General features: G+C 41.9%; 1 protein-coding gene across 1 annotated transcript in view; it reads left to right on the top strand.

The window, feature by feature from the left end:
* Positions 1-12,666, top strand: part of ERF (ETS2 repressor factor) — a 169,305-nt gene that overhangs the window by 49,394 nt on the left and 107,245 nt on the right. The window contains exon 2 of the mRNA XM_089687361.1: positions 1,679-1,735. Coding sequence (XP_089543487.1) covers positions 1,687-1,735 — 49 coding nt within the window. The 5' untranslated portion in view covers positions 1,679-1,686. The remainder of the gene's footprint in view (positions 1-1,678; positions 1,736-12,666) is intronic.

Below are 12,666 nucleotides of genomic sequence, written 5' to 3'. Positions count from 1 at the left end.
GTCCTCAGGTTCAGCTTCTTCTTCAGCAAGGAGAATCAGTGAGCAGCACAGTAGTGGCATCACCAAGTCTACTGTAGTAAGGGTAGATTTAAACGTGTGCCTAAATCCCCCTTTCCTGATCTGTGTTCGGATTATGCTTCAGAGGTTACTGACAGGTGGTGAGGAAGTGATGTGACACTTCCTCACTGCATGTTTTAACTCCATTTTTGCTGACAAACACACCACAACCGCATGTATATGAGTCTTTTGCGGCACTTCCCTATTTGCTTGAGTGTGTAGTATTCTGTGGGCTTGTTTGCCCGCTGATCACTACATGTCAAGTGAACCTTGCTCCAAGCACAAAGCGCAGCATCACAACTGTGGCACATAAACACCCCCATCCGCTATCTATTACAGCTTAAAGCAGAGCTCCACCCAAAAGAGGACGTTCTGCTTTAGGTTTTTCTTCACTCCTCCCTGCCACATTTGGCATGCAATTTTTTTTGGGGGGGAGCAGGTAGATGGTTTTGACAGGTACCTGCTCCCACTTCCAGCTCAGTTCAGCCCCCTTCCTTCCCCCCACAGTCTTCTGGGACACTTCTCAGGTCCCAGAAGACTGACGGGTCATTCAGGAGGCGCAGCGTGACTAATGCATGCACAGTGGGCACCCAGCTGTGAAGTCACAAGCTGTCACAGTCGAGTACCCACAGTTGAGATGCCGGTAGCAGGGAGAGAAGAGATGGCTTGGGTGAGCACATCGCGGGATCCTGGGACACAAGAGTGTGTGTTTATTAAAAGTCAGCAGCTAAAGTTCTTGTAGCTGCTGACTTTTAATAAACACAAAAATGACAGGAGCTCCTCTTTAAGGGGGGCAGTGGCAGGCAGCAAAAATAGGTCTCCGACATGCATTATTTGACACCCCCCCAACCTCACGTCTAAATGAAGCCTAAGACTAGCAGTCAGAGGCAGCGGTGCCTCAGATGAACTCGAATGAAGCAAAAGCAAGGAGATCCTTCCACTGCAGGTCCTCAGGTTCATCTTCCTCCCCAGCACAGAGAACAGTGAGACTAGCTGCTGCCTCAGGGGAACTTTTCCTGCAGATATACAGCTATGCGGCTTGAGGCATAGGTGTGTCTAGGGGCACAGGAAATGTACTGCTACATGGATGAAGCAAAAACAGGCAGATCCTTCCACTGCAGCTTTCTCTCCAGCAAAGAGACAGGTAAATCACAAGTGAGCATAGACACTGAAAGTGTACTGCTATTTTTCAGTAGTAATTGAAGTCAAAAGATAGATTGCTCAGGCTGTTATTATTTCTAGTTGTTCCTTGTAAAACAGCAAATCTTCACTTTTTGAGTTCAGGACTACATTAAAGCAGACCTTAACCCTCCAAAAACAAATTGTTTGAACATGGGGCAAGCGCCTTCCCTATTTCACAATTAGATAACATTTTTTTTTTTTTTTTAAAGTGCCTTTGACACTTTTTTTTTTACTCTTCCCCTACTCGCCTAGGCGAGAATGACGTTGCACTTAATTCCACATGTGCACAGAAGTACTGAACGTCTCTCCCCAGCCTCCAAGAACAGGCAGAGACCTTCAGCACATCTGCGCACACAGACAAGTATATTACTTGAACATTTGAATATAATGTATAATCCACTAAGAAATTAATGACTGTGAATTGTGTGTTCTGGCCTAGAATGAAGTATGTTCTGCCACAGAGAAAAGAGGAAGTGTCATACTGCCAGTGGCCCAGGTAAGCAGCCCAATACTATATTATATACAACTGTTACTGAAGTGTACCTAAAGTAAAAAAAAAACATATATGCTTCAAGTTTCAATTCTCAATTGTTTCATTGTGTTTCTTTGTGCATTTTATCATCATAAATACCTTAGAATCATTCCAGAGATCTACATCTGCTTTCATTTGCTTTATGCCTCTGTCTCCAATTCATTCTGCTTTCTCAATATGTGGAAATGCGCTGAAAACAGAGAGTGTAAGCGATGATGAGTGATGAACTCAACTATAGGAACACAAACCCAACATCCCTTTAGAGGAGCATGTTCCTCCCTACTGGTTATTAGATGGTGCAAACTTTAGTTGTGTTTTGCTGATCAGTTACTTGATTACTGGTCCAGACGCAGGTCTGAGAATTTAATCAAGCAATTGATAGACAGACTGCATAGCTAAAGTCTACACCATCCAATGGCCATCTCTCTTCCTGCATCATGCACATCCAAAGGGTTCCTGTTGATGTGCTCTTTCACTTTTGCAACCAGTTGGAATCTGATGTATCACCTACCCCTGGCTGTTATGAAGAGCCAAAAACTAAAAACAAAACGAAAAAAAAAAACAGCAGCTGCAGCTACAGGGATGGACTGAGGATAGTCACATATTTTCAAAGTAAGAAATAAAAATACTAATACAGCATTTTGAGTCAGTGATTAATGCTTTTTATTAATAAATAATGTGAAAAATGTGACCGTGGTACTCCTTTAATATATTTAACAGTGGTGGTCTACTTTTGAAAGATTCAAGTAAGTGCATTGGAATAACCTCAGTAACTGCAGGATAAAAATAGTTAAAGTAGTTGTAAAGGCTAAAGGATTTTTGTTACCTTCATGCATTCTATGCAGTAAGGTAAAACATCTTCAGTATGCAGCTCCCTCCCCCAATACTGACCCAAGCCCAATCCCCATCCAGTGATGTGCATGGAAGTGGCTGCTGTCCTGGATCTCTGCTTCCTCATTGGCTTAGAGACATCAGCATGAGCCAATAGCTCGTGCTGCTGTCAATCACAGCCAGTAAGGAGGGAGTGAGGGCAGTGCCGAGCCCCGTTCTGTGTTTCCTATGGACACACAGAGCAGGGTTAAGGAGTGAGCATGCACAAGTGCCCCGAGAGCATGTGGTGTGCTATAGGGGCACTTGAAAGGGAGGAGAAGCCCAGAGTGCTGGCGGGGGAACCAAAAAGAGGACTGGGGCTGCTCTGTGCAAAAACTGTTGGTGCTGCCTCTGGTGGTTAGATACTGAATACTGTTGGTACTCATTCGTGGTAGATCCACTTTCCATTTCCACTTTGGATATCAATTAGGTGACAATTATTAGATTAGTACATTCTTGATCTTATGTACAGTATATTACACATAGGAGGGGACTCTACCTCTCATTTTGTTGCATGAGTGAGACAGTTTTCTTGGAAATAATTTAAAGCGGACTCTCCCTTTAAGACACAATTCTCGTGTATTCGATTCTCAGTTTTGAATGCCTTATTCCACTGAATACAAGACACAAGAGACACAAGAGATAACACAAGAGATAACGGCCTTAACTTGGACATGGGATTCCTCAATCATTATCCGATAGTTTTATGACTATTAGCTGAAGCTTGACTCCCTCTGTGTGAGTGTAGTATCCCCCCCCTCCCCCCTCGCATTTGCTGTATCTTTTCTGTAGCCTTTTTTTTTTTTTTTTTCATCCCTTCTAACATTCTGCTTAAACTTTGTGATTTGTAATAGTACTGCTTGGACCTTGAAGAAGGGAACATACCCCGAAGGCTTGTCCTCAAAATTTTATGTTAAAAAAGTATCACAGACAGTACTGAATTGTTTCTGTCCACTGAATAACAAATTCCTAGAGTTTGTGGGCCACCCTTCCTCTAATGATATGTTAGTGGAAGTTTAGTGTGTTTATCATCTGCATTTGGCTGTCATACATGCTGACGAGTAACTATAACTCAAAGGTTCATAAATAATAAATCAGACTGACCACTCTTAATGTCAGGTGTCTGTGGTAATATCACACAGAAGAACAATGTATAGCCATGGCGTAACCTAGAAATTATTAACAGACAGCAAAGACTTATACAGATAATTAACTAACACTGGCAACCACATAATGCAGTCAGAGTAAGAAACCTACAGACTGGCTGGTCATAACCTTTTCTATCTCTTTTAGGCATTAATGAGACCTCCATCTCCAGACCATTCATCTCAACTATTTCAACTAAAATTTTCCCTATGTATGAATTTAATGTTATTTACATGTAACAACCCCCCTTGTGTAGACAACCAAATATCTCTAAGACTACTTCTGGATGCCACCATCGTGGATGTGGTTGTAACTCGAGTTATTCTCAATAGCAGTTGAGTCCCTCAACTAGAGGGCCCTGGAACCACGGTTCCTACAGTGGTTTAGAAGGGTTTCTTGCTCAGTAAGAAATTATTGTGGCACAGGTAAGTAACTACTGATCACCAGTGCAGGGGACATTTTGCCCACTGGCCACCAGTGTAAAGAGGCCTTCTCCCACTGACCATCAAACTAAGGGGGGTCTTCTATATTTTCCACTAATCTAAGGTCTCGTTCACACAGGTAAATACTTGTGTGCCCCGTGCAGTACTATGTTTTGCTGGCATGGGTACAGGTGTTGGATTCATCCCTGTACTGGCAGTCCCATAGATGTCTATGGTGAAATGCAGCCAAACAGACACAGCCACTGTGTTACAATGTGACATCCATGTGGGTGCAGGTGATTGAATCTGAACACACCAAGGGTGAGTTTGGGGACACACACCCACTTGGATGTCATATATTAGGACACAGCAGTCATGTGTCCCAATTGTCATCTATGGGACTGCTGGCAGTGTACATGAGAACAAGGCCTATGGGAGCACTTCTAAGGGGGCACTTCTACAGTGAAGTCTAATCTTCTCCAGTGACCATTAATATTATTGAAAATTATTTGATCATATAGAGCAGCCCCTAGTGCCAAATACACTACGTACGCCATAAAAGTTGTTTCATGATTCCAGTTTTAAAAAAGGCTCCTCAATAGTAGTCCGCTTCACTCCTCCCCACCGGCAGCTTCATAAAAGGTTAAGCATGGAGGTGAAGAGAGGGGCAGAGATGCTGGGACAGCACAGACAGTAAAGCTGGCTATACACTAATATAATTTTTTTTTTAATTTTCTTTCAAAGAACATTTGCTCATTTTTCTAATCATTAGTGGGGTCAAATTGACATAAATTTTCGACCGTAAGTATGAAAAAATTCTAAAGAGGATGGAATTTTTTTTTCTGGAACCAACAAATTTCTAGCACTGTATGTGGTGCGAGAAAGTCCATTAGTTCCAAAATCAAATAATAAAAGTATGTTTGATCAACATTTGTTAAGCCATCGAATGCACTAAGAATTTTCGTACAAATTTTCTTTGGATTGTTTGGCTGAATGTTCAGTGCTTGGCATTACCATCTACTTTCTGATGTCTATGATGACCTAAACCAGTGTTTTTCAACCTTTTTTGTGCAAAGGCACACTTTTTTCATGAAAAAAATCACGAGGCACACCACCATTAGAAAATGTTTAAAAAATGTATTGAAAAACTTTTTGACTTGAGGGCCGCAATGGGTTCATATATTGGACCCGGGGGCCGGACCAAGAGTAGATGAATGATGTGTATGTGTCATCCATAGTAAGTATAGTAATATTCCCCCATAGTAAGCATAGTAATAATCCCCCATATAGTAATTCATCCCCCATAGTAATTCATCCCCCATATAGTAATTCATCCCCCATATAGTAATTCATCCCCCATAGTAATTCATCCCCCATAGTAATTCATCCCCCATATAGTAATTCATCCCCCATAGTAATTCATCCCCCATATAGTAATTCATCCCCCATAGTAATTCATCCCCCCTATAGTAATTCATCCCCCATAGTAATTCATCCCCCATATAGTAATTAATCCCCCATATAGTAATTCATCCCCCATAGTAATTCATCCCCCATATAGCAATTCATCCCCCATATAGTAATCCATCCCCCCTATAGTAATTCATCCCCCATATAGTAATTCATCCCCCATATAGTAATTCATCCCCCATATAGTAATTCATCCCCCATAGTAATTCATCCCCCCTATAGTAATTAATCCCCCATATAGTAATTCATCCCCCATAGTAATTCATCCCCCATAGTAATTCATCCCCCATAGTAATTCATCCCCCATATAGTAATTCCTCCCCCATAGTAATTCCTCCCCCATAGTAATTCCTCCCCCATAGTAATTCATCCCCCATAGTAATTCATCCCCCATATTAATTCATCCCCCATATTAAGTCCCCAAGCCCCCCCTGTGTCAATTCACTTACCTTTGCTCCACGCGTTCCTCTCGCCGTTCCGGTGTAGCATGAAAATCTGTCTCCTATGAGGATCTGTCCCCCTCGACGTATCTGCGCATGTGCCAGTTTCAGGCATTAGCAGCCGATCGGCGATCTCCGGCACATGCGCAGATACGTCGAGGGGGACAGATCATCCTGACAGTATCACGCTCCGCGGGCCGGATTAAAAGGTCCGCCGGGCCGTATACGGCCCGCGGGCCGTAGTTTGCCCATTGCTGTTCTAATGATTGGTCTATTTGTGAGCCGAGGCCACATGTTACGGATGAAATTGCAATTTTTCCCACGGCACACCAGACAATATCTCACGGCACACTAGTGTGCCGCGGCACAGTGGTTGAAAAACGCTGACTTAAACATAGCAGATGAATGTTTAATCACTTGCTGACCGTGCTATAACCGAATGATGGCTACAGCATGGTCTTCCAATTCTGGAAGGGCATCATATGTTATAAGACAGAAGTAGGTAATAAAAACGGTTACAGGTTTTTGGTGGATATACAGTTAGGTCCATATATATTTGAACACAGACACAATTTAAGTTTTTTTCAGGTATTTACCAAAACATATTCATGCTATAGTTCTATAATGGATATGGGCTGAAAGTGCATACTCTCAGGTTTAATTTGATGGTATGTACTTCCAAATTGAAGGAAGTGTTTAGGAATTACAGCTCTTAAGAGTAGCCATCCCCCTTTTTCAAGGGACCAAAAGTAATTGCACAATCCAATTGCTGTCCATGCAACTGAAACAGCCCACTGTAAGGCTTCAAAAACAAATCCATCAGAGAGATAGCAGCAACATTAGGAGTGGCCAAATCAACAGTTTGGTACATTCTGAGGAAAGAAGAATGCACTGGTGAGCTCAGCAGCATAAAAAGGCATGTATGTCCATGGAAGACAACAGTGGTGGGTGATCACAGAATCCTCTATGGTAAAGAAAAACCCATTCACAACATCCAGACAAGTGAAGGACACTCTCCAGGAGAAGGGTGTATCATTGTCAAAGTATACAATCAAGAGAAGACTTCACGAGAGCAAATACAGAGGGTTCACCACAAGGTGCAAACCATTCATAAGCCTGAAGAATAGAAAAGCCATATTAGACTTTGCCAAAAAACATCTAAAAAAGCCAGACCAGTTCTGGAAAAGCATTCTTTGGATGGATGAAAGTAAGATTAATCTGTACCAGAGTGACGGGAAGAAAAACTGTGGATAAGACATGGAACAGCTCATGATCCAAAGCACACAACGTCATCTGTAAAATATAGTGGAGGCAGTGTGATGACATGGGCATGCATGGCTTCCAGTGGCACCGGATCATTGGTGTTTATTGGTGATGTGACAAAAGCAGCCGGATGAATTCTGCAGTGTTTAGAGATATACTGTCAGCCCAGATTCAGCCAAATGCAGCAAAGTTGATTGAATGGCGCTTCACAGTACAGATTGAAAAGAGAAATGGGAGTGATACAAGAAATGCCATCATCCCTATAAGATTACAGTGGAAAAACCCTCCTAGCTATGGGACTTTTAAGACACAAATTAAACCAAAAATGTTATAAAGAATAATAGTTTAAAAAAAACATGTTTTACTTATACAGTATTGAAAAAGGCATAAAGTTACAAAATATGGTGCTTTCACCGAACATGGTTTTACAGTAGATGAAGGAAAATGAGTCATGCATGTATTTGCACTTGACGCGTTTCAAGACCAATCATAATCTCTTCTTCAAAAGTGCTCCAAAAGCATGACACCTATAATAAACATATCATTATGTATCAAATCTATACATAGGTCTAGCAAAAACAAACAGTGTAATTACAGTCTCATAAAGAATCATTTTGCACTTACATAGCCCCAGGTGGGGGCAGAAGATGTGAGAAAACTGCCAAGATTAAAATCATTAGTCTGGTGACTAATGCCAATGACTCTACAATCCTCTCATACCAGGAGTGAAGAAGGAAAAGGACAGAGGAGAACAACTGTCGCTCTATTTGTCTCTTGGAGGGGTCCCTCCAATGCGGCCAAAGGGCGACCAAGTGGGATATCTGATCCCCAGTATTAGTCTAGGTAGTACTTTGTGAATAAATAATAAAATGTAAATAGGTATAATAAAGTGCAGCGCTCAATAGATAATGAAGTAGAAAGTACCTGTAAAAATATGTAAATCAATAGAGTTCAACAGTTGGCACCAGCTGTAGTTTCCTATGAAGCAGTTATCCCAATGGAATTGTGACTGAAATCAAAGTAGCAGAAGTGCGCACTCACCAGAAGCGCATGGATAATGCGCATGTAGGAATAATACAAAAAAAATCGGTGATGGTAGGAAGGATAGGAGCACTTACTAATGGTGCATAAGTGGCAGGAGACACTTAATATGGGTAAGTGATGACTTGGCATCCAAATCCCAAAAATGGAAAACCTTTTGGTGTTATAAACCTATAACATACACAGATGGTATTGTCCAGGCAGAGGCATACAAGGCTATTCGTAGAGCAAAAAGTTGCAAAAAATAATTTAAAAGGGTATATAACTTACCAGGTCTGATTAAACAATGTGTCACCATGGCTGCACAAGCAATATATGAGCTCTCAGTGTGGTGTTTATATACCCCCAGTTGGACTTAGAAATGCTTCACAGTACAGATGGACAATGATCCAAAACACACTGAAAAAGCAAACCAGGAGCTTTTGAAGGAAAAAGAAGCAGAATATTCTGCAATTAGTCAATCACCTGATCTCAACCCAATTGAGCATGCATTTTATTTGCTGAAGGGAAAACTAAAGGCAGAAGGACCCACAAACAAAGAACAACTGAAGACAGCTTCAGTTAGAGACTGGCAAAGCATCAGAAAGTAGGAAACCCAGTATTTGGTAATGTCCATGGGTCCCAGACTTCAGTCAGTCATTGCCAGTAAAGGATTCTCAACAAAATATTAAAAATGATTAAAAAGGAACATTTTATTTATGATTATATGGAGGGGCAGTGTATAAAAATGGTTGCAGTTCCTAAAATTTGTACTTGATATTTATGTTCAACCCCTTGAATTAAAGCTGAAAGTCTGCACTTTAAATTAATTTGGATTGTTAGTTTTCATTTATTCTGGTGGCATACTGAGAAAGAAGTATGAAAATTGTGCCTGTGTCCAAATATATATGGACCTAACTGTACTTTTTTCAAGCTGAACTCGGAAAATGAAAAATCACTCCTTGTAGTGGGGCTTCCACTGCACTGCAATGCTCGTTTTTGCCTAGGGTTTCAGGAAAAAGGACCTTATCCCTTGCTCCCCCAGAAGCCAGCACTCACCTCTTATCTCCCCAGATGTGGGGGCCACAGATGCTTTGGGTTGTGGGTGAACCATTGGTCTTACATTGTACATGATGACATCACAGCTGCAACCACCGACTGAAGTTCTCTAGACAAGAGCCTTCAGAGGACCTGCCACATGGAAGAAAGAGCCTGCGGGAGCAAGGGATATGATGTAATGCAAGTAATGTGCTTTATACTAGTACTCTATGCAAAAAATGAGCATTCAACCATTGCAGTGGGGAAGAGGAAGTGGCTACTGCAAGGGTAATATTTACAATTCTTTTGGAGTTCAGCTTTAAAGTAGCTACATCACCAACCTGTAGTGACACAGGGGCCAGCAGGGGGGAGCCATAGTACACAGCAGGGAACCCAAGCATCTGACACTCCTGGAAGTGTCGGATGCAGAAGATTTTTCTGGTTGCAGTAGTTCTACAAGAGCGTGAAGTTCTTCTGCTCGCACTTCTTTATTTTTCATTTTAATGTTTGGCACCCAACTTGCATCCCAGTGGGAACATCTAGCCTTTTGGCACCTAATGAGCAGCTATCAAAGACCTCAAAAACAGCAGCTGGGTAGTGTTATTCTCACCTAGGCAGAGGCGGACTGACCATTTGGAAACTTGGGCACTGCCCGAGGGCCCGGGGTCAGTAGGGGGCCCCAAGAGATGCCCCTAGTACCTTTTTCATAGGCTTTTTTGAGTTTGGGCAAGGACACAGGGGGACCCATGATCCCCTATTGCCCGGGGGCCCCATGAGTTGTCAGTCCGCCCCTGCACCTAGGTGCTTACAAAAAAAAAAGAGCAAATGATTTTTTAGAATGTCTTCCAGTATTCATCTGCTTTGGTTAATTTCTTTCACATTAATTACTTTTTCTTTGATGTCAATTTTGTTCCTTTATTTAGGATCTTGTAGTTGGTCTCTACTCTATGAGTGTTATCTGAAGCATGTCCCAGGTCCCCGACACCTGCTGTTTGGAGACTCTTTTAGTAGAATCACATTAGCTGAATGTTATGTGTTGCCCATTGGCCACATCAGGGCCCACTTGAGGCCAATATGAGATGACCATCATTGCTTTAAAGATGATCTACTATTATAATTTTTATTACAGTTCTGTCCCCTATAGGACAAAGTACAAGTAGTATTTTGTCCCAAGTGTTTTATAAACCTACAGTATTATTATTTATTTCAGGTACTTATATAGCGTCGTCAATTTACGCAGCGCTTTACATATATATATTGCACATTCACATCAGTTCCTAACCCTCAAGGGGCGTACAGTCTAAAGTCCCTAACTTACATTCATACATACACATACTAGGGACAAATTAGACAGGATCCAATTAACCTACCAGCATGTCTTTGGATTGTGGGAGGAAACCGGAGTACCCAGAGGAAACCCACGCAGGCACAGGGAGAACATGCAAACTCCAGGCAGGAGGTGCCGTGGCTGGGATTTGAACCGACCCTAGTACTGCCAGGCGGAAGTGCTAACCATTTAGCCACTGTGCTGCCCATAGTAGTTATGAGTCTGACCTGCTCTCCCTCCCCTCCTGCCATGGTCATTCTGACAACAGCTATAAAGGAGACGGCTATGTCATAGCTTTAGCTTGTCTTGGCTGTGAGCACTTTAAGATAAGCAATGGCAACGGGAGTGCAGAGGGAGGGAGGACATGTCAGCATTTGCATTCCTCTTGCTGTTGCTTGTTCTGGGAAAGTGCTTACAATTCAGACAAGCTACAGCTATGAATCAGCTGTCTCCATCATAGCTGTTGTCAGATCAGCCATGGCAGGTGGAGAGGTGGGCAGGTTGGACCCCATAACTAGAATTAGAAAGCACTTAGAAACATGGGACAAAGTACTACATGTAGTTTCTAGCTCCATAAAAGGACAGAACTTTTAAATAATCTTGTCTGGTATAAGAAAAGCACCACCCATCTCATTTCTCTTTATAAGTCAGTTTCTACTCTTTCACTGGTTTCCCCAAGAGTTCTTCCAGCTACTTCTATATAATCTAACTGGCTGTACATTTTTTGATAGATGTGATGTCATAAAGGATTATTAAGTGTTCTTGCATGGCGACCACTTACTGTTATCTCACATATATATTCTTATTATTATAGCCAAATTTACCACCCTAACTCCTCTCACAGTTTTTACACTACATAGACAGTAATATACTGAAACGTGCGGATTGTTCCCGATTGGTGTGTTATTACTTTGTGGAACGTTTCGCCGAATGGTTCACGAAATATCGGCGTTTTTGTGGTGAAATTCGTCCCATAGGAATGAATGGCGGAATGTTCAAAACTAGGGAGCTGACAAAAGCTAGAGTGTGAGCTGAAAAATCAGGACATGATTTCTAAACTGCCATCACTCCCTCATTTTCAAGCCCACCTACACAAATCTTATATCAAAACGTTCAGCTATCCCTGCTGCCACTAAAATTGTCCACAGCTAAGCCATAGTCCTGATAGTTTTCACAATATGACCATTTGTTTGCAACTCACGCCGCCCACTGACATTCATTGAAACTCCACTCTAGCCACCTCAAATTTGAAGGGCAATTTCTAAACTGCGACTGTGCTTTCATTTTTAATATTTCAGAGACATACTATGCATCAAAATGTAGGTCTGGGTCTTGTGATTCTCACAATATAAAGCTCTTCGGTGTAGGAATTTTAATTGTTAAACTACAACCGTTTGAAGATGGCAACCGCCAGTGAAGTGAGCAAGTTGGAGCAGTTTGTTTTTAACCGCTCTTCTCTGCCCTTGCTGTAGAGTGAGTTGCCATAGGAAACCAGGTGTGTGAGCAGGCAGCAGAGTGACACCACTCCAGTTGTAGACTACTGGTGGAGGCAAGAACACTTCACACAATTTCCCCAGAAATTGTAGCTTTTCTAGTTATTATCATTATTATACAGTATTTATAAAGCGCCAACAGTTCGCTCAGCGCTGTACATTACAATGGGAGACAATACATGAGACAGTACAATAACAATACAATGCGATACACGAGAGGTTCAAGGGCCCTGCTCCTTGGAGCTTACAATCTAGGAATTGTATGTGTATTCTGTCTTTAGGAGTCTCTGTCTGTCTATTACACGTCAGATAGTATGTAATTGCACAGTGGGGCGAGACATATACTGACCTCCCCAACTGACAAGTATATGTAACCTATAGGCTGGACATGAAGGGTTAATGTAGA

This window comes from Staurois parvus, unplaced genomic scaffold (genome assembly GCF_062004578.1).
Source record: "Staurois parvus isolate SC_StPar_1 unplaced genomic scaffold, SC_StPar_1.0 ptg000423l, whole genome shotgun sequence".
In the NCBI taxonomy this organism is placed as follows: domain Eukaryota; kingdom Metazoa; phylum Chordata; class Amphibia; order Anura; family Ranidae; genus Staurois; species Staurois parvus.
The sequence above is the reverse complement of the archived record's forward strand: the minus strand, read 5'-3'. Positions and strand labels throughout refer to the sequence as shown.